General features: G+C 58.6%; 1 protein-coding gene across 2 annotated transcripts in view; it reads right to left on the bottom strand.

Moving 5' to 3' along the window:
* The window catches only part of CAMK2A (calcium/calmodulin dependent protein kinase II alpha), a 33,672-nt gene that overhangs the window by 10,158 nt on the left and 1,829 nt on the right, over positions 1-21,685 (bottom strand). For both annotated transcript variants that reach the window (XM_054168395.1, XM_054168396.1), the window contains exons 2-13: positions 17,123-17,217; positions 13,359-13,418; positions 9,514-9,568; positions 9,152-9,217; positions 7,314-7,386; positions 6,835-6,937; positions 5,880-5,963; positions 4,911-5,005; positions 4,413-4,535; positions 3,578-3,661; positions 2,041-2,083; positions 386-426 (exon numbers count right to left, since the gene is read on the bottom strand). In XM_054168395.1, coding sequence (XP_054024370.1) covers positions 386-426; positions 2,041-2,083; positions 3,578-3,661; positions 4,413-4,535; positions 4,911-5,005; positions 5,880-5,963; positions 6,835-6,937; positions 7,314-7,386; positions 9,152-9,217; positions 9,514-9,568; positions 13,359-13,418; positions 17,123-17,217 — 922 coding nt within the window. The remainder of the gene's footprint in view (positions 1-385; positions 427-2,040; positions 2,084-3,577; positions 3,662-4,412; positions 4,536-4,910; positions 5,006-5,879; positions 5,964-6,834; positions 6,938-7,313; positions 7,387-9,151; positions 9,218-9,513; positions 9,569-13,358; positions 13,419-17,122; positions 17,218-21,685) is intronic.

Raw genomic sequence — 21,685 nt, 5'->3', positions numbered from 1 at the left:
GCCTTGCTGGATGGCTGCTGCCAGGCTGAACCTGCAGCTTTGGGCTGCAAAGTTGCCTCCTTCTGTCCCCTGTCCCCTTCTCCTGGTCCAGCCTCTCCCCCTCGCTGGGGGTGAGTGCATTTTGCAGGCAATGAAACAGCAGCAAATTCCCCCTGCACATCCCTCCAGCACCAGCCTGCTCCCCTCGCTCACCACCCTGCAAATGCCTCCTGGGCACTGCCTGTGCTGGCAGGAGCAGAGCCGGTGGCAAGGGAACACACCAGGACAATCACCTGCCCTTTAAAGCTCAGGGTGCCACGGGGACCACCAGCATGGCACAGAGACCCCCACTGCCAGCCCCAGCAGTGGAGGAGCAGGTGGGAGAGGGCGGCAGGAGGGGGCTTACCTTCACGCCGTCATTCTTCTTGTTGCCACCACTTTTGCCTCCTGGAGAGAGGAGGAAGGAGATTAGGAGAGCCAGGCAGGGCACCAAGACCAGGAGGCCGAGGATCAGCAGCATGGTGCCAGGTGGTGGAGCGGCAGGACCCCGCGGGACCAGCCGGTGGGTTTTGTCCTCTCTTCAGCAACCCCTGGCGCAATCCCCCGCAGCTCAGAGGTGATCTCGGTGGCACCGTCCTGTCCTGCCCCAGAAGCTCATGGCCAGGGGCGTGAGCCGTCTGCCAGCGTCACGCCAAGTCCTCAGGGTGGCTCGGAGGGGCCAGCGGGGGCTGTCCGGCGGCAGGAGGCTCCGGCCGGGGGTTGTCGGTGACCGAGCGCGGCGGAATGGGCTGCCCGCCTGCCACCCTCTAATTTTAGCCCCATGCTGCCGGGATCATGTGCCGCCTGCCCCGCCGGCCCAACAGCTGCAGCCCACATTTTGACAATGATGAAAAGCAGACGCCCTGGCGCTGCCCACCTACCGCTGCCGGCTCTGCCCCGGCCCCCCGGGCTGCCCCGGCCACCCCCCCGCCCGCGGAGCTGGGTGGGATCTGGGGCGTTCGGCCCCAGGTGGGACCCCGTCGCCCACCGGCCGCGGGGGCTCCCGGCCTTGGGGGGACTGGGGAGCCCCTGGGCCGTGTGTGGGATGAGCGACGCTTCGAGAGATGCTTGAGAATTTCCTGCTCTTTGATGCTGCGCGTCCCGGCGCGGGGCCGACACCGGATCCCCCCAGCTGCTGGACTCCTCCAGCACCACCGCATGCTGCCCACAAGTGCTAAATGTGTCACCGTGTTCCCCCCCCCACGACAAATGCAGATACCAGCCTTGACCACAGCCCTCTCCCCCAGCACCTGGCTTGGGGCCAGCAGCCTCATCTCCCCCTGCCCACTGCCTGCACCTGGTTCCTGGTGCCTCTGCAAAGCACCCCCAAAACAGCCATCTGACAACAAACACCTGCCAGCAGCAGCTCAGACAGCACACCAGGCTCGTCTGGTTTGTCCACCGCTGCAGCACCTCTGCCAGGGCCGTTCCCAGCGCTGGGGAGGGCTGGAGGTGACAGCGAGCACAAGAGTTCTACAGTCACCTGCTTCCTTTTTGGTTCCGTGCCTGGGAATCCACCAGGAGCCTGCTGATCCCTGCCTGTGAAATCCCAGCTGCAGTGCTTGCTCTTGGGCAGGGCCCAAGGGATCCTGCTGCCATCTGGCTGCAGTGGCACCCAGGGACTTTACCCATACTTTCCCAGTGCAGAGGATGCTCTCTCTGAGCCATAAAGATCTCCAAGACAACATCAAACCAGCTGCCTTGAGGCCTGGCTGCCCCCAGCACCCACAACCTTACTCCAGCACAAGTCAGATGGTTGGGCACATACAAACCCCCAGGACCTAAACCTCTGGGGGTGGCTGTGCCTCAGCCAAATAACCTTTTCTCTTGTATCCCAAGCCAGCAGCCAACCTGAAAGATGCCAGGTGACCTGGCCTGGACCACCACCTAATGCCACAGATCCCCAGGCTGCAACCTCAGCCCCACTGTGACACCTGAGACAAAGCCAGCTCTCCAAGGACCCTTGGCTTTGCCCTGGGCACCCTGTAAGGCAAGGTGATGAGCCCTGGAGAGGGCACCTACCGGAGAAGTTCCTGGTGGCCAGCATGGTGGTGAGGATGGCTCCCTGAAAGACAGAGAAGGCAGAAGGAAAGGGTGTGCTGGGCCCCAGTCCCCCACACTCCTTGCTGCTCCCCTCACCCCAGGAGGAGGGAAGCCCTGCTCATCACCTGTCCCTTGGCCACCCCGCTGGAAGGAAACCGGCCCAGGGGCTGATCTTCTCCTCCTGCCATCAAAAGCAGCCCTTGGTACCTGAGTCCACATCCCCAGCCCCAGGGCACTGGGTTGCATTCTCCTAAAGTGCCTCCCCTCCAAGATAAAAGGCATATTCAATATCCCCTGGGGCGCATCTGGGTCTCGTTCTACCCTGCCCCGGTTGTAGCACAGACTCCGCAGCCCGGGGCCAGCAGCTGGCAGCCAGGAGAGGCACCAGGAGCAGAACTGGGATTAATTGCAATCAAAGCCGTGCCTGCTAAGAGCAGCAGGACAGGGATTGTTCATGGGAGGCACTCAGAGATCACCAGCACAACACAACATCGATCACAGTGCTTCCCCTTCTCCAGCTGACTCCACTAACCAGTTGCTCAGCGTGTAATGAGATTAGCTGGGACTAATTGCTTACAGTAATGGATTACCATTTTGCAGTGCATGCCTGAACTAATTTGATTACTTGTCTAGCTGAAAAGTAATGATAGCTCATAGCCAGTTTCTCTTCTTGATAATCTTGTTAGCAGCCTGCAGCTGCGCTGCTCCGTGCCACACCGACTCCAGGGCTGGAGCGCTGGTGGCTCTGCCCGTGGCACACATCAGCCCTGTCCCACCCTGCGTCTCCAGGCTCCCAGAGCCCCTTCCCAGTGCTGTGCTGCTGCCTGAGGCAGGAGGTGAGTGCTACAGGGAGATGCTCCAGATCCATAGGGTAGCCTGGGGAGGTGATGACTGCAGAGGGGCTCAGGCTGCAGCGCACAGCAGCGCTCAAGAAGGGAAAGGTCATGGGGCTGCTGGGGTGGCTGTGCCAGAGCTTTTTGCCTGTCTGTGGATCACTTTGTTGCTTGGCTGCAAAGTGGCTTGGTCACCAGGCAAAGGGGTCTCCCTGCGCTGCTCAGATCCATGTCTTGTCCCAAAGAGGAGCTTTCATGATACTGACTTCAGTGGGGAAGTCCTTGCCTCAGGGGCCAGGGCAGCTTTGTGACTCAGTGCTATCCTTCCCCATGGCTTTCTCCTAAGCTTTTGTGAACCTCAGCCAGGTGCAGCCACCAACACACTCCATCTCTTATCTCTTTTTCACAACAGGGATCCCCACGTGTTGGACTTGATGATCTTGAAGGTCTTTCCCAACCTGGTTAATGCTACTCTACTCTACTCTACTCTACTCTACTCTACTCTACTCTACTCTACTCTACTCCATTCTATTCTATTCTATTCTATTCTATTCTATTCTATTCTATTCTATTCTATTCTATTCCATTCTGAGACCCCACCCTGCCCTTTTCCACCTGGGGAGCAAACCCACTGGTGACCTGATCACACGTTTTGCAGCCAGCTTGGAGAACATGAGAGTTACCTTCAGCTTCCTCCGGGCATTGAACTTCTTCAGACAGTCCACAGTCTCCTGCCTGTGCATGCATGATGCCACGGTGGCACGGTGCTGGGAGGAGAGAGACCTGGTTCAGAGCAAGCACTGAGGTGGAAGGGGCTCTCCTGGCCCCACTCTCACATGCACACACACGTGTGTGATCTCCTATGGACAAGGCATGGCCAAGGGCTGCTTGCTGCAGCAGATAAAACTTTCATAGGCAGTGGGAGATCAAAGCTCTGGAGCCAGCAGGCTCTGCTCTGGCAGTGGGGGCTTTGCAGGGAGAGCTGACTGCCCTCCCCCCTTCCCCCCTCGAGTTCAGCCCTCAAGCCACCAGCCATGTTTAGCAGCATGCTCAGGGCTTGCACATGGTGTGGGGTCCCAGGGTTGAGCCTGTGGACTTCCCTTGCCCTTAGCTGCTGATTCAGAGTGAGAACCAACAGCCAGAGCAGTGGGGTGCAGCGAGGAGGAAGGGGATGGCTTCTGGGATGCATGGATGGATAAACATGAGCTTACTCCCACCAGCCCTGCAGAAAGTCCCCCCCAAGCACAGTGTGACAGCATGAAACCAGTCGTGTGTCCCTCCCACCACCAGCTCCCCCAGGCCATGCTGTTTGCATTCACACTCCAGACTGAAACCTCAGGGGAAAGGCTGCTCTGAGAGCACTGGGAGGAACCATGCCAGGAAACTATCTTCCCAGGATGGAGAAAAGAGCCAGCCAGCATGTCTGGTAACATGTGCTCCCCAGTGAGATGTTCCTGCCTTGGAAACCTCCACACCTTTAGAGCTTTGACCCCAAGTGGTGGGAGCCACCCAGCTCACCGATATCCAGGGGTGCTTCAGCGCCTCCGCTGCTGTGATGCGCTTGGAAGGGTTTATGGTCAGCATCTTGTTGATGAGATCTTTTGCTTCAGGAGTGACTGTGTCCCACTCAGGGGAGGGGAACTGCCAAAGCAAAGGGATCAGGGTGAGAGAGCAGGGAGCAATAGAAGGAGCAGAAGCCCCTTTGCTCTTGAGGTGGTTCCCCTTTGCTCCTGCCCATGGAGAGGCAGCAGCGGCTGGGAAGAGCTGCCAGCTGCAAAACTGGAGAGCAGAGGTGGAAGTAGGAAGGTGGAAGGCCCAGGACAAGAGCTCTCTGTCCTGAAGACATGCCAGTGTGTGAAGCTGGGCACAGTAGCTTGGGCAGCCCTCTGTGACCAGAGCAGAGGAAAGAAACTTGCTCCTGGCTGTCTGAACTTGTCACGGTTGCTCTTCTGCAGCACGGGGACAGCAGAAGAGAGGGGAGACTGTGAAAACAGGGAGCAAGACAAACCCACTCACATCATAAGCCCCAGCTTTGATCTGCTGGTAGAGTCGGTGCTGGTCTTCATCCCAAAAGGGTGGGTACCCCACCAGCAGGATGTAGAGGATGACACCTGCCCAGGAGAGGAGACATGGGATCAGTGGGAGGGAGTTCATTGCCAGAGCTATGAGCAGACCCAGCCTGGGGGCTGGCCCAGCTCCAGCAGAGAAACTGGGAAATTAGTGGAACATGAAGATTTGCCCCCTGGTTAAAACCCCAAGGGCTCTTTGGTGGGTCCAGCTTCATGCTGACATCCTCAGCTGCCGGGGAGACACATGGCACTGGCAGCCACCATGAATAGCCCCAAGACAGGTGCCCTGACAAGGCAGGGCAATGCCTCCCCCACCAGCAGGGTGGGAGAAGTGTCCTCTGTGGCTGCAGCTGCAGGGAGGTGTTGCCTGACCCCACCAGCTCTGCAGGGCAGAAGGGACAGCATCTCCCCTCTCTGGGGGCTTTGGGTGCATAGCAAGGAGGCTGATCCTTCAGAGGATGTCACTGGACTGGGTGCTGCTCTGGGAGCAACCCAGGGTAATGTGCCTCCTCTTGGGTAAATCCTCCTCCCTGACCTCCCCAGGATGTCTCTAGCAACTGCAGCTCAGGACACAGAATCACAGAATGGTTTGTGTTGGAAGGGACCTTCATGATCCTCAGGGGACCATGGACTGCAAGGACTTCACTATGTTCTTGTCTTTGTGTTGTTTCACCCTTGAGCTGATCTTTGCTCTGGGGCTTTCCAGCAGCCCTACATAGTGTCCCTCCCTGTTGTTTCAGTTGCCCTGGAAGATCATCCAGTTCCAACCTCCTCACCATGGGCAGGGACACTTTCCACTAAACCAGGTCACTCAAAGCCCCCTCCAACTTGGCCTGGAACACTTCCAGGGAGGGGGTGACATGCTGTCTCATCCCTTGCAGCCCCCTCACAGCAGGTCAGCCCCAGCCTGACTCACCACAAGCCCACAGGTCCACGGCTTTGCCATAGGGATCCTTCCGGAGCACCTCAGGGGAGAGGTATCCTGGGGTGCCAGCGAAACCTGGGACAGACAGCCCATCACACCCCAGCCAGCCCATCACACCCCCAGCCAGCCCATCACACCCCCAGCCAGCCCATCACCCCCCAGCCAGCCCATCACACCCCCAGCCAGCCCATCACACCCCCAGCCAGCCCATCACACCCCAGCCAGCCCATCACACCCCCAGCCAGCCCATCACACCCCCAGCCAGCCCATCATACCCCCAGCCAGCCCATCACACCCCAGCCAGCCCATCACACCCCCAGCCAGCCCATCACACCCCCAGCCAGCCCATCACACCCCAGCCAGCCCATCACACCCCCAGCCAGCCCATCACACCCCAGCCAGCCCATCACACCCCCAGCCAGCCCATCACCCCCCAGCCAGCCCATCACACCCCCAGCCAGCAGCCCCCATCCCCACCAGCAGCTGCTGCTTGCCTGGGCACCCTGAGACCTCTGGCACCCTCCCTCCAGAAGCCTCCTGAGAGCAGAGCAAAGCCCAGCCCAGCTTTCTGCCAGGGCAGCAGCCAGCCCCCAGGATGCTGTACAAGGCTGGAGTGCTCTGCTGTGCATCTCCATCCCCTGGGAGAAGCTTTCCTCCCCCAGGGCCTGCCCCTGCTGCCAGCTTGTCCAGCTCTCCAGGACATCTCGCTGACTCACCCAGTCCCTGGGGAGCTGTTTGCCTGCGCCCTGCATCAATACTGGGCTGTTCCCAGGGGCACAGCTGGAGCCATGGACTTCCTCATCCACTGTGCCTCCTAAGCTGGAGCTGCCAGGGTGCTCTCATAATGTAGGGCCCAGGTTCTGGGGATGTGTGTCCCTCCTAGAGCCCCCACCCTGCCCAAACACGAGAGCTGGAGGGTGTCCCACCTCAGGCCAGTCCTACTCACCAAACCATGCTTGCTGGTCCCCCTCCACCTCGATGGCAAGGCCAAAGTCAGCCAGCTTGACAGCAGCACCCTTCAGCTTGGAAGCCAGCAGCAGGTTCTCTGGCTGGGGGAGGAGACAGGGGTTGGAGGGGAGCAAGAGTGCCTGGGGGTTCTGCTGGGTGTATGTGGGGGCTTCCCAGCACAGCACAGAGGGAAGGTCGGGCTCTGGGTGTGCTCCCCAGCTGCTTTGTACTGCTGTGTGTCCTGCTGGCTTCAGATTCTTAGAGCACCACTAACTGCAAGGACCTCCCTGTGCTCCTGCTCTTCAGTCGTTTCACTCTTGAGCTGCTCTTTGCTCCGTGGCTTTCCAGGAGCTCTACATTGTGTCCCCCCTGCTCTTTCAGTTTCCCTGGAGAACGCTGAGCGTTGCTCCACAGGGTGGTGCAGGGCAGATGGGGGTCCCCATACCCTCCCACAGACCACCTCCCTGCAGCTCCTACCTTCAGATCCCGGTGGACCACTCCCATCTGGTGGCAGTGCAGGACAGCCTCCAGGATCTGCTGGATGCAGTGGCTGTGGGAGAGAGGAGAAAGCTCACAGAAGGCAGAGGTTCCTTAGACACTTCTACCTGGCTGCATCTCCCCATCCTGCTTTCCACCTGCAGCCCTGCTCAGCATTCCCCTTCACCAAACCCCACATGCTCATGGAGAGCAGTTGTAACCTACTCAGATGCCACCAGAGCTGTGCTGTACACCTGGTTGTGATCAGCACCAGCACAAGGACCACAGCTGGGCCCCCGTGGTGCCCACAGAAGCAACAGCAGGGAGCTGGAGACTGGCAGTGGCAATACAATGCTAGCATGGGTTTGGTCTCCAGCAGACATGCTCCTGGGGGATGCAGAGGCAACCCTTGCTTCAGCCCCATGTCCCAGGCCTCCTGTAATGTGGGTGGCTCCTGCTGGGTCTGTTCTCTTTAGAGCTGGTTCATTAAGCCCCAGCTTTGCTGCATGCATGAGAAAGGAAGGGGAAAAGGCTGAGGGGATGATGACTTCTGCTCCAAACCAGCTGTGTGCAGGCCAGGAGGGCTTTATTTACAGCTATTTTACCTTATTTGTGTGACACTAATAAGTGGCTGGGTTGCAAGTGGACTCAGTCCAGGCAGTCCATTAAAGAGGACTGGGTTTTTTTGCTGGAAAGGAGGAATATTTCCACCCAGGCAGAGGTAGCTCAGAGCTTACCACCCCCTTGGACATTGGCATGGGCAAAGCCAAGAAGCACAGTGGTATCTGGAAGCTGAAATCATGTCCCCTCAGGAAAAAAAAAGAGCTGTAAGGACTGAAAAAGGGGGGAATTGGATGGGGCCCCAGGCCCCTGCCTGTGCTGCAGGCTACCTGGGAAGCACCAGCAGCAGCGTGGGAAGGAGTGGAGCTCCAGCACATCCTCCCACCCAGCCTGTCTTGAGTGCTCCTCCTTAGAGCTTTCAAGTGGTAAATGCCAGAGGAATGCTTGCAAGGGATTCTCATGCAGAGTGGAGGGGAAAGGGTGAGGTCTGTGGGGTGCCTGTGTCATTAATCATAGAATCAATAAGGTTGGAAAAGACCTCAGAGATCATCAAGTCCAACCTGGCACCCAACATCTCATGGCTAACTAAACCATGGCTCCAAGTGCCACATCCAGTCCCCTCTTGTGAACACCTCCAGGGACAGGGACCCCACCACCTCCCTGGGCAGCACATTCCAATGGCCAGTCACTCTTTCTGGGAAGAACTTTCTCCTCACCTCCAGCCTAACCTTCCCCTGGCACAGCTTGAGACTGTGTCCCTTTGTTCTGCTGCTGGTTGCCTGGGAGAAGAGACCAACTCCCTCCTGGCTACAACCTCCCTTCAGGGAGTTGTAGACAGCAACAAGGTCTCCCCTGAGCCTCCTCTTCTCCAGGCTAAGCAACCCCAGCTCCTCCCTGCCAGCTTCAGGATTCCCAATGCCCACGTCCTGGGGAAGCCTGATGTCCCTCAGCCCAAAGGAGGAAGCCTTGTTCCTTTCCAGGGAAGTCAGATATTGGCTGTGCCTTCAGCCTGGGGAAGGAGAATGCTGCAGGTGAAGGATGGCAGCTGCCTGGTTGAATGCTGTTGTTGACTCAGGAGCTGAGTGTATTAAGAAGAGCTTTTTGCTTTCCTCTCGCACCCCACCTCTGGCTTATGATTATGTGCTGCAGAGAGGCTGTGAAACACTTCCCAGCATGGAAGGAGCTCATGCTGCAGCCAGCCAGCCAGTGTAGGACCCTGGGAGGGAGAAAGGTGTAATTGCTGTCCCCTCCATGGCCTGGTATTTGTCTGTGCTCACCTAGCATCCGCTTCGCTGTAGTACTCCCTGGCCACAATGTCCTCAAACAGCTCCCCACCGGTGACCCTGCAAGAAAACCCCAGAGGCAATCAGGCCTGGCCAGGTCAGCACAGGGCTGGGCTGATTTACAGCATGCCCAGCCCCAAACCCCTCCCAGAATGGCACTGCATCACGCACAGGGGGAGCGTTGTGGGGCCAAGGCAGGGATCTGTCCTCCGCCAGGCTTGAGGCACCCAAGCTTGGTTCAAAGCCAGGCTGCAGGAAGGGCTTGGGTGAGGGGGAGGAGAGGGGAAGGTGCATCACCCCGGGGGGGAAGCACACAGCTGCTGGAGGATTAGGAGATGGATTTAACCACTACTCACAGGTCAAATATCAGGTAGTGGTGGCCCTCCTCAGAGATGCTGTCGTGGAGCCTCACTGCAGCAGAGACAGAAAGGTTATGGGGTGTGCCTGCCTCCCACCCTGCTCTGCAGGAACACCTTGGCTTCCCCTTGGGTGCAAGGAGGAGCTGGGAAGGACTATTCCTTTTCTCTCCACCTCTTGCTGCTGCCACTGGCTGGCTGGGGGTTCCCAGCTCAGCAGGGGACCTCAGTCGTGGCCCCAGCCTCGGGCAGTGGCTCAAGGCTCAAAGGTCATGTCCAAAACAGGGACTGCCCGCAGCTGGTGCCTGGCCGAGGTCCCAAGCAGCTGCTGGGCTATCTTGGGCACTGGGCAGGCTGTAGTCATGGGTGAGAGGGCACCTCTCCCTCTGTCCCTCCAGGAGAGGTGCCCAGGCACAGGGAGAGCTCAGCCAGGGCACTGGGCTGCCAGCCCTGCCACCAGCCAGGCCTTTTTTCACTTTCTGCTCCTGACCTTCCTTTTCTCCTTGGGAAACCTCAGGTTGGGGATATTTGGGAATCACCATGGGATTAGTCTCCTTCAGAGGAAGTGTTCTCCACATCTCCTCCCATGGGGCTGGCACCTCATTGTGTTCATCATGCTGAGAGGCACCCTCTCCCCTGGGGCATCTCTTGCCAGGTACAGACCTGCCACCCTTGCAGCTGGGTTCTGGATACCCAGGCTTAGATCCCTGCTGACAGCTCAGCAGGCACATGAACAGATAGGACAGACAAATAAAGGCTGGTCCAGCATCCTCTGGCTCCCACATCACCTTTTGTTGGGACTGTAAATATTTAACCCTTCCTCCCTGCTCTCCTGGTTTCAGCCCAAGAAAGCTTTCCACATCTTTGAGATCTTTGGGAGCCAGGGAGGAAAAGGAAACATTCAGGTGAAGGATTTTGTTGGAATGTTTGCTCCTAGCCCTTTTTGCTGCAGCAAAATCAGCTGAGCCCTGCATGGAAGCATCCTCCAGACTGGAGCCTGAGCCAGGGGAGATAACAAGCCCCAGCTCTGAGGGCAGACACTGCTCTGCATTGCTCTTATCTCTCAGGCCAGCAAACGCCACGTTGCTGGCCCTACCCCTCCCTCCAGGCTCCATGGACAGGCCCAGCCTCTGCTGAAGGGCAAGCTGGCAGTAGCATCACCTCATGCCAGCCAGAGCAGGGGCAGGAGGTCCACTGAGCTGGATGGCATCTTTCCTCTTGGTCTCTCTCATGATCTTGTCTATCAGCATCTTGTCAACCTGTTCCCTGGTTATCCTTCCTTGCTACAGGTCTCCACAGACACCCCCTGCACTCCAACACTGGTCTCTGTTCCTTGGTTTTCTCTGACACACAGTCCCAGGTAGTCTGCCCTCCTCTGCTGGAAGCAGCACATTTCCTCCCAATTCACCTCACCCGAGAGGGATTAAGGCACAGTGGTGCCTGGGACCCTGCAGAAACTGCAGTGTTCCAAGGGGGATTAGGTGAGCTGGGTGAGGCTAGGGCCAGCCTCACTGTAAGCAGATGGTCCGGATGCATCCTCAGCTTGGGGAAGTCCCGGTGCCCGCCGCTGCCAGGAGCTGAGAAGGTGTAAGAAGGAGCAGCCTAAATATAGCCTGGTCCTGTGAGTATCTGTTACTGACCATGGCCAGGAAAGAGCCAAGGCAGCCAAAGCAGCGCTGGGAGCCAAGGCAGGAGTGGGACACAGCTTTGGGACCGGGGGTCAGAAGGCGATGGGCGCCTGGGGTTGAAACTCTGTGGCTGGATGTAGCCAAAGCTCCACCAATGAAGCAAGACTTCCCTGCAGGGGCAGGCAGCTTCGGGAAGCAGCAGCTCTCCTTAACACATCACCACGTCCTCGGACAAGATGTGGGGTCCTGGGGACCTGGACCTGTCCTCAAACACCCGTGCATGGCTTTCCCTGCAAGGCACAGGTTGGCTCCTTCAGGATTGTGGCATTTCCATGGGATGTGGAAGGAATGAGTGAGGAGCCAGCAAAGCTCCTCAGCAGCTGAGCTGCTTCTCCCAGAAAGGGCTGAGGAAGGGTTTGCTGCCTCTTCTTCTCCATGGCCCTGGTAGCAGTGGCTCTTCTTCCCCTCCTTAGGGCCGATCTGCAGCAGCTCAGCTCCTTCCAGCTCCTGGCTGGGTAATTATCTGGCTTGTGCTGCAGGAAGGGAAGCTGCGAGCCCAAGTTTCCAGGCAGCAGGAGCCGGGGGGGGGTGAGGGTGTGGGGGGTGTGGAGAGAGCCTCCAGGGTATAAATAGCAGCGAGGTTGGGTTCGTTAGGATCTCATGCCGTTAACCCTTTCCCAGCCTGCACAGCAGGGTAGCTCTGAGCTGCCAGCTCTGCAGGGCATGGCCAAACAGTGAGGCAGGTGGGAGGCACAGGAAGGCTGAGGTGTTTCTGTCCTTGGAAGAGCCACAGGCAGGTAGGAGGGAGGGAAGGGAGGAAGACAGGGGTAGGGAAAAGCTGGGAGCTCCAGCTACATGGCCCACCTACTGTCCTCCAAGTCCTCCTGGGGGGGATTCCCCCCGTGGCTGGCATTTCTTGCTAGTCACACATTTTATAGGGCATTTCCTTCTGGTCTTAGCAAGCCTCAAACCTCTTTGATGCAGAGGGAATGTCCCAGCTGCTGCCCTGACCAGGGGAGGTGGAACACATCCCCAGGACCCCAACAGGGCAGCTCCCATGTAGGGCATTGGTCCTGCTGGAGCAGAGGTAGAGGAAAGGACAGAGGCCAGATTCTGCTGGGTCCAGCACCCTGGCAACACAGGGCAGAGCTTCCACACCTGTGTGTGCCTGAGGCAGATGGAAGCTGACAGCCTTTGGCCAAAATTAAATATTTATGGGGTGGGAGCTGCATGGCTGGTCCCAGTGGCCCCAGGTCTGGCTCCCTGGATCTGCTGCAGTGGTTCCAGGGCAAGGACAGATCCAGGCATCAGGAGCAGAGAGGGGACCAGGGAGCCAAAGGAGAAACCTCTCAGCTGCAGGGTTCGAGGGCTGCAGAGCTCCTGTCCTATCCCTAAAAGCTGCAGGATGCCACTGGAGTGGGCACATCCTGGGCATCAGCAGAGGGGAGAGAGGCTTCGTGCTCTCTCCTGCTGCTGGACTCTGCAGCCAGCATCAGAATCGTTTGCAAGGCTGGGGGCTGGGGATTTTTTTTTTTCACTGCAGTTTCTTCCTCTCCTCTCCTCTCCCCTCCTCTCTCTCTCTCTCTCTCCTCCTGCCCTATTTTTGTCTTTTGCAGGGGCTCGGGAGTTTTCCTGAAACAGCTTTTCCGAAGGAGGCTACTTTCAGATGGACGGTCGGTGGGAAAGTCTTCGCTTCCCCCCCCGCCATCGCTCCTCCTACACGCCCCGCGCTGCTGCTGCTGCTGCTGCTGCTGCTCCGAGCTGCAGCCACTTTTTGGAGCATGCAGAGGAATACAGCACCCGGGGTGGTGGGGGGGAAAGGAGGGGAGAGAGGAGTAAAAATAGTCCCCGCAGCCTACTGGGGCCCGGCTTTTCCCTGAGGGAGCTATGGCCAACTGGCTGAGGCAGGACCTACTTCAACCCCACCCCCGTGCCGGGTGGAGACCTTCCTTCATATGACCCCATTTGAAGATGCTGCCTCCTGTGAGGAAGAGGAGGGACGGCTGCGAAGATCACAGGGCAGGCTGCACTGAGCCCCTTCTCCATCTAAGAGGTGGTGGCCGTCGTGTGAGGGAAGGACAAACAGCCTGTGCTGCCGCGGAGAGGGCTGAATCCCTGCTGGGGACCCCCAGCCGGCAGCCGAAGCAGGGCACGGAGCTCCAGCGGGCTCGCCCAGCTCCTCAGCCGGCATGCGAATGGGGAGCAGGGGAAGCTTACCAATGTTGGGGTGCTTCAGGAGGCGGCAGATCCGGGCTTCTCTTTCCAGCTTCTGGTGATCTGAAAGAGCCAACAGCTCTAAATTAGGGTCTGGGGACGGGCGCGAACCGCTCTCGGCTCCCGCTGTGCTCCCTCAGAGGAGCTGCCAGCAAGGCGAACCTCAGGGCATGGAGCAGCTGGCAAGGAGCAAACCTGTCTTTTCTTTTTCCTGCTGAATAATAGCATGTCTGGGGACGTGTTCAACACTGAGGCCAGATGGATGGGATCCTAGCATGGATGCAGCCCCCAGGCACTGATGTCATGGGCAGTCCTGGGCTTTGAGTGATCTCTCATCCTCCTCTCTCCTTTCTCTTTGGTGAATGAATCTCCATCACTGCCCAAAAAAAAAACACCCAACCCCGGAGCTGCCTGGGCTACCACTGCCAGCAGCACCTGCTCCGTTTGCTTCTCGTTCAGCCAAGCACAGGCGATTAGCAAGGACATTTCTGGCCCCACACGGTATAATTTGAACAGTCAAAGATAGAACTAACCAGCAAGAGGTGTCAAGCTGAAAAGGGGCTATCTGCTGCGCCCCCCCTCCACCCCCAGCCGTTCCACATCGGGGCTTTGCACTCCTACATGACAAAATCCTGGCTCTGAACATTTGCTTTGCTCCAGTGCCCATCTCCAAACGGGAGGCACAGGTCCCTCTGCCCAGCTTTTGCCAGGGAATGTGAGACAACGTAGCTGTGGGCAAAGCGAGCTGAGCCGAGCCAAAAAAGCCTCCGCCCCGGGGCGGGGGGTGGGGGGGAGCCCGGAATAAATTTTCAGATCGTTTTGTTTCTTTTTCCCCTGCCTCTGCACTTTCCTGCCTCTTTATACCTGACCCAGCCACCTTGCAGGGAGGTGCCGTGTCTGGAGGCATCTCGTGCGAGCAGGAAGCCAGCAGCCGGGAGGAGCCAGGATATAATTAGGGCTGCTTGTCTCTCAGCGCCGTGGCTGTTACCTTGCAGGTTCACACCCCAGAGTCTCGCTCTGCATCAAACCAAACCTGGGTGTCTCTGACCGCTGAGGCACGAAGGTGACGCAGCCCTTTCTCTGTGGGGACTGGAACCTTCACCAGGGCTCAGTGTTACCCAGACAGCGGCTGAGGGCCCTGGGGCAAGCTCTGCAGCCTGTGCTGAGATCTGGGACAGCCTGGGTGGCCTCATTCAGCTCCCCATGGTGTTTTCTCCCATGGGGGACAACGTCACCAGGCTGGGATGAGGCAAGAGGGAGAGGTTGGGGTTTAGGCTGCTGCTTTTCACTACCAAAATCCATTGTGGGGTGAAGGGCAGGGATGGGATGGAAGGACAATGTGACCAGTGGGGCAAACACTTGTCTAGGGAACAGAGGAGCTGCTTTCTGTATCCTCTTTTTCTCCTGCCTGACAGTGATCTTAGGTGAGTCACTGATGGTCACTCTCTGCCTCAGTTTTCCCATCTGCAGTCTGAAGGCTGAGGCCAAACATCCCATGGGAAGCCCAGCACCACTGATGCCCAGTAAAGCTCTTTTTCTTGCTTAGAAGAGGCTGGAGATCACAGGAAAGGGCAGAGAATGCAACCCCCGAAGATGGAGAAGATCCCAGCACTGCATGCTGCTACCAGCCAAGCCTTTGGCTGCACAGGGGTGACTATGGCCACTGGTGGTGGGCAGAAGGTTGTCCCATCCCTTCCCCACCACAAGCCACCTGGCTTGGCTCCATCTTGCCGGCAGCACCATGCAGCCCCCCCAAACCCAAGTCCCTCTCTTTGTGCCCTCACAATTTGTTGCCACCAAAATGCCTGTGAAGGCAAATCCCAGCACAGGTGGCTTGGCGAGGAGCACCGGGAAGCTGGTGGGGTTGGGGAGCTGCAAACGGCATGAGGAGGGGGTGGGAGACCAGCACAAAGCAGGAGAAATGGGAGAAGGATCAAAGGGACAGCAGGATGTACCCCAGGCAGAGGGACCCTGATGAACTTGGGGAGGCAGCTGCCATAGGTCAGAGTATCCTCCCACCCCCATGGCATGTCCAAAGCACAGTGAAGTGCTCTTGGGGACAACAGCCATGTCCACAGCCCCTCTCCTACCCCACAAATTCAGCTGCTGCCTGGACCCAAACCCCATTTGTCCTCCAGAAGAGCTCCAGTTTCTCTCCTATTAGCTCCTTGTGTTGGTAGCCAAGAGGATAGCTGAAGGGCTCCTCTTGAAGGGCTCCTCTCCCCTTTCTCCCAACCACTCTCCTGCACCTTCACCTGTGACACAGCCAGTGGCACACATTGCTGTGGGACAGTGGCTCCTTGTGCCCCTCTGGGGACTGCTCCCAGCCTGGGGCAGCATGGTTCTCCACTGCAGGAATGGGAGTTTCAAGCCCCTCAGCAAAAGCAGCTGGTGACTTCAGCTGGCAGGGCAGGGCAACAACCCCCAGCTCTCTGCAGGGGACAGACAGACACGGACTCGCTACACGGACAGCACAAACCCCGGCAGCGGACAGAGAGGAACAAACTGCAGGAGCAGGTGAGGGGAGGCAGGAGGGAGCAGATGGAAGGCAGCTCAGTCTGCTCCTCCAGGCAGCCCTGCAAGCTGGGAGGCGTTTGCTGCCCACCCTGCTGCCAGCTGGGGAATGCAGGCAGGAGCCCAGTGCCAAGGCCAGCACCACACATCCTGCCCACAGCCCGGCCACTTGCCCAGGGCTTGGAGCCTTCAGCCTCAGAGGAAGGGAATGGTTTGCATCCCCAGATAGGAGCAGGGGCCGGTGAGGGGACAACTGGGAGGCTCAGCACCAGTGCTGTGCTGCTTTGGCAGCACTGCAGGAAGGAGATTGCAAAGCACTGCTCAATTTGAGGTCAGAAAGGAGCTGGTTCATTTCAGCTTTGCCTTCGGATGTGAGCAGCGGCATCAGGGAATAAAACCAAGGGAGGGAGGTAATTAAACCCTCCCAGCAGGGTGCTCACTCCCAGCACCCATCCTGCACACCTGAATACACCCAGGCCAGGAGACAGTGACATGGCAGCTACTGTGCCATCCTCTCCATCCTCCTCATCGAAGCTCCTCTGCCAGATGCCTGGGGCCAGAGGCGTCCTTGCCTCAGGGCAAGAGCTCATTGAAGCTTTCCTGTGCTGGCTCAGCTCAGTCTTGCCTGGAGGAGCAGCCTGGACAGACCTGCCAGTGCCTCTTCCAGCAGCAAAGTAGCCACCGTGCTCCAGCAGAGCGATTAATTAGACAGCAGCGAGAGCTGAGAGCCCATCTCCAGGTAGCAATCAAATCATAACCCCACTTGAAGGACCTTTTGCTGATGTAGGCACATGAGTAAAGAAACCTGCAGCCTCTGAAAGTGGGGATGGGGTGGGGAGGTCAGTGAGGACCCTGTCAGGGAAAGTGGCTCTCCCAAACTCCCTGTGCTACCCAGCACCTGAGCCTGGCAGAGGTTCGACTTTGCTGCAAGGCTGTAACCATCACCTTGCTGCAACAGGGTGGTGGGGGCTCAGAGATCAGTGGGTGCTATGGCTCCCCAGACAGCAGGAGACTGGATGCAACGAGCAGCCATCTCTCCTCCACACATTTACCTCTTCCATCAAGGTGCTCAGCACGTCCCACAGCAGAAACATGGTGGGATAAGGGGATCCCCCCACACGCATCCAACATCCCCACCCCACATCAAAGGCATCATCCTGATGCCATGCAGGGGGAAGTGGGGGGGGGATAAAATCCCTGCTCCACAAATTCAGCTTGCCTCTTGCCTCCCAAAAAATCCTGCCAGCACCTACCTCGAGCAGACAGCTTCTTGGTGTTGATGATCTTGGCTGCATACTCTTGTCCTGCCAACACCTTCACGCATCTCCGGACGATGGAGAAAGCGCCCCTGGAGAGACAGGAAAGCACAGGGAGAGGTGAAGGGATGGGCATGAGTAAGGGCACAAGCTCGGCCCTGATGTGCCTGTGAGGCAAAGGTCGGCATGGGGATGGGGATGGGAATGGGGATGGGTACTGGCCAAGGAAGGAGCTTGGAGAAACACTGAGGGCACTTCTTTGTCTTCCCTGCCCTGCTGCCCTTGGGGAATGATGGGGGCAGGCACAGGTAGACTTGGGGGTGAGTGCAGGATTCCCTCTTCCATGCTCCCCTGGGACACTCAGGTGTCTTTCCTCCTCTCCCTCTCCTCTACCACAGGAGAGATGGGGCAGTGATTCCCCAGGGGGATGGGCTCCCGAGGGACACCAGGGTGACTGCAGCGGCCACGCAGTGCTTGGCCACTTCTCTCTAGTCCCTGTGTGTGGCTTTGCACGCCATAGACCTTGCAGTCACAGCAGTGCTTTGCAGAGGTGGGTGCAAGCAGCAGCCATGGGTGCAGGAGAGTGGTGCAAGGTCCCACCAGCTACAGCACTGTCATGCAGGGCAGGGACAGCCCAGGAGACCTAAACACAAAGGTGATGAGGGGTCTGGAACACCTACCTCATGAGGAAAGGCTGCCAGAGCTGGGGGTGGGGGGGGAATCTCACTAATGCTTATCAATATCTAAAGGTCAGATGTCAAGAGGATGGAGCCAGGTTCTTCTCAGTGGTGTTCAGTGACAGGACAAGGTGCAATGGACACAAAGTGGAACAGAAGAGGTTTCATGTGAACACAGGGGAAAACATCTCTCCACTTTGAGGGTGGCAGAGCTCTGAAACAGGCTGCTCATGGAGGTCGTGCCTCCCTCTCTGGAGGCATTCAGAACCCGCCTGGACAGGTTTCTGTGTGATTTGCTCTGAGTGATCCACCTCTGGCAGCCTCCAGAGGTCCCTTCCAAAGCCCACCGTGCCGGGGTTCCATATGATTCTGTGACCCCCGGCGCCGAGCTGGACAGCGACTGCTGCTGCAGCAGCTCGCACACGTGTGAGTCAATGTGCAAGGGTCTCCTGGGGCCTGGCAGGCAAAGGAGCACAGCTGCTTGGAACGCTCCAGAGAAAGAACCCTTTTTGCCCCCATAGCCCACACCCCCGGCCCTGCCAGCTCACGGCCCCGGGCGCCGCCGGTGTCATCCTGGGAGCCGCAGCGCCGCACACATGCACACGCACGCTCCAGCCCCGCCGAGCACCACCTTTGTCCCAGCTTCCCTCGCCTGCCAAACCCCTTCAGCGCTGCAATAACAACTCTCAAAAGCAAACCCACCTCCCACCCCACCTTCCCCTCGCTCCCCGTGGCCCCGCTCCTGCTCCCCGCCGAGGAACGAAAGGCCGCGGGCTGGCGAGTGGTGGTGGATAATTGATTGCAGCGGTGGGGGCGGGTGGAGCCAGGCAATTTGGGTTTGCATGTGATGCTGAGGAGAAGAGGAGAACGGCAGGGTGCAGAGGGATGGGGCAGGAGCCCCAGCAGAGCCGGCAGCCCACGCGCCCAGCCGAGCATCGCTCGCGGCACGTGCCAGGCGAGAAGGCAGGCAGGGAGGGAAAGGCCTCCCGGGGCCTCCCGGCATCCCTGTCCTGCTGTTGGATCCTGGCTGCTGCAAGAGCTGAGCTGTTAGCACCCCTGTAAGTCTAGAGCTGAGCTGTTAGCATCCCTATAAGTCCAGGGAAGGCTGCGTTGGAAAGGGAGCAGGGGCAAAAATGCCATCAGTGGGGCAGACCTGAGCTGGCACCAGCCCCGCAGTGCAGCTCTCCCCATCCCGCCGGGAACCTCACGCTGTCCAGGATGTGGGGGGTTCCTGGGAGTCCCCACCACCCTCCTTCCCTATTTTTTGTCCTAAAGACGCGTGTGCTGCTTTTGCAGTGCCAGGAGAGCCTGCAGCAGTGAGCATGACAAGCAGCACCCTCTGCCCGAGCCACAGGGTTTCACTGCAGGACCTGATACAGGCTTGGAGGGACATAGGTATCCTGGACCCCCTGGAGCCTGACCACTCGTGGGGGCTCCTGACCACTCCTGGTCTCAGTGCCCACAGCCACTTGCTCATCCATTGATTTGAGATGAACTAAAGGGCAGGGAAGGGCTGAGCCACGGGAAGCAGGGTGCAGCGGCTGGGGATGGGATGTGCTGTGCTGGCACAGCTCAGGGTTTCACACCCCCGGGGCCTTTGGCTCCTCTGGGCCTCGTTAACAGAACCCACATTTCTGTTTGTGCTCCCTGAGGCACAAGTGAGGCTCTGTGAGCTTGGAGTCAGGGGAGACAACACTGGAGGTACTCAGTGTGAATGCAGAACACCCCTGGGTATGGCAGACTTGCCAAAGCACCACCCCAGTCCCAGACAGGGGGTCTTTGTCGGCCAAGACACCCACCACCACCACGCTGGGTGTTTCACAGCAGCTGGGCTCTTCTCCCTGCACCACACTCCTCCTGTGCTTCCCAACCCCAAGTGGAATCTTCCCAGCCTGGGTGAAAAAAATCCTCCCTTGGGTCCATCTACATCCAGCATCTCCTTCCCTGCAAAGAGAGGAATCCCACCCAGCACCAGAGGCTCGTGGGGCAATGTGGGCAGTGCAGGGGTGCCAGGCAGGGAGCTCATTCCCTCTGGGTGCATGAAACCAAAGACAGAGTTGTGTCCTGTTCCGTGGCCACGGGCAGTGGTGTGAGTCTCTTCCAGGGCATTGGTGCTTTGGGTGGGACCAAATCCAAACCCAAACCCAAACCCATCTCTGCCTGGCGTTCATCCCAGACAAGCCAGCAAGTCCCAGATGGATACATCACCTGCAGAGCCATTGGTGAGGACACATCCATGTCCCTCTCAACGACTGCCATCTCAGGGTGCTGCTGGCCCCGCAGCCCAACAGAGATACCTCTGGCTCCAACCAGCTGCTGGGTCCCAGATCTGCAGCCCCTCTCCCTTGGTTCCCCAGGCCAAGTGTGACACCACCACTCCCCTCCCTGCCCCCTGTCTTGTCCCCACGGCCTTCCCCCACCAGCCCAAGCCACGGCTCTGCCACCAGGATGCTCTGCTTCTCCTTTTTTCACACCTTCCCTGCCAGCACCCGGCTGTGCTGCTGCCACCCTCCCTCTCTTCAACACCTCCTCCTCCTCCGAGGCTTTTTATCTCCTTTCTAGAGAGAAGAGTGTGGGCTGGGGATTTTTTGTTCCTCCATCTCTGTTTTTTCCCCCCCTTTTAATAAAGCCTCTCTCTCTCCTGCAGCTCCGGGTGTAGAGGGGCTGATCGTACTGCTCGGCACCGCTAATTGTCTCCAGCCTCTCCCTCAACCTGCCGCGGGGGTGGACTCCGAGCCACCAATGGAGCTGCATTTCATGTTTGTCCTACTCGGGGGGCCGTGGGCAGGATCCTCTCCCCGTCCCCTACCACGCTGCCCCCCACCTTTGCCCCATTGCCTCCTGCAAGCATTGGATGGGAGGGGGGGTGAGGGGGTGGGGCTCAGACCAGCCCCTCTCTTGTTCAGCATTGGCAGGGCTGCCACGGGAGCAGGTTTCCCCCAGCTCTGTCTCTCGCACAGGACAGATGCCCTCTCTGTGTGTGGGAGGTGCAGGGATGTGCCAAGGGCTCTGGGCAGGCTCTGTAGACCTCTCTCCTCATCTCTGTCCCCTCGCAAAGCCCCATGGTGGTGCTACCATTAAGTGAGTGGTATTGTAACTCCCCAGCTTGCCTTGGCATCAGGATGGGTGACAGCCAGGGAGACGGCAAAGGAGCACAGTGGGTGCAGCAGATTGGCACCCAGCACCTCTCCTCCTGCCAGCCAGGCTCAGGGACACCCCATGGTCCCCCAACAGTCTGCCCCAGCCCCTTGGGGACACCAAACTCAAGGTGGACCCTTTGTGCTCCGAGCCCCTGCAGGGTGCTGCTCCCCTTTGGAGTCTGGGTGGAGGGAAGCCATGCAGACCACCCTGCCTCACCCCCATCCCAACCAGCACTGGGAGCATCTCACCAGAGGAGGAATTCCAGCTGCTTCCCTCTGCAAGCAGCTGCTGCAGCAGAGCAGGGGTGCAGCGCTTCGTCCTGATTTCCCTCACTGAGCCCAAGAAGCAGAAATTTCCCCATGGGAAACCACTGGTTTTTGAATGTGCCAGGATTAGATAGACAACATCCTGGTGGAAAATCCCCAACCAGCTCCACGGTGCCTTGATAGCCTGGAGAAACCTCTAACTGGGAAACACACCTCAGTGCTGTGGTGGTACCTGTCCCCTGGAGGGGAAAGCTGTGGGAGGCTCTGAGATAGGGATGCTGCCCTGTGGCACCCCAGGAGGTTGGGTGGGCTGGGGTGCAATGCTCACAGGGGGCTGGTAAGCCACTGCACCAGCTTGGCTCCTTTATTTGTGGCCATGTTAAAATGCATCTGTCAGGGTGATTTTCCTCCCTGGTGCCAGGCGGTGTGGGCAGCCCCCAAGTCAGGGGGCTCAAGCCCTCCATGTTAGCAGCCAC

This window comes from Dryobates pubescens, chromosome 16, assembly GCF_014839835.1.
Source record: "Dryobates pubescens isolate bDryPub1 chromosome 16, bDryPub1.pri, whole genome shotgun sequence".
In the NCBI taxonomy this organism is placed as follows: domain Eukaryota; kingdom Metazoa; phylum Chordata; class Aves; order Piciformes; family Picidae; genus Dryobates; species Dryobates pubescens.
Note: the sequence above shows the minus strand (reverse complement) of the source record. Positions and strands in the feature narration are given on the sequence as shown.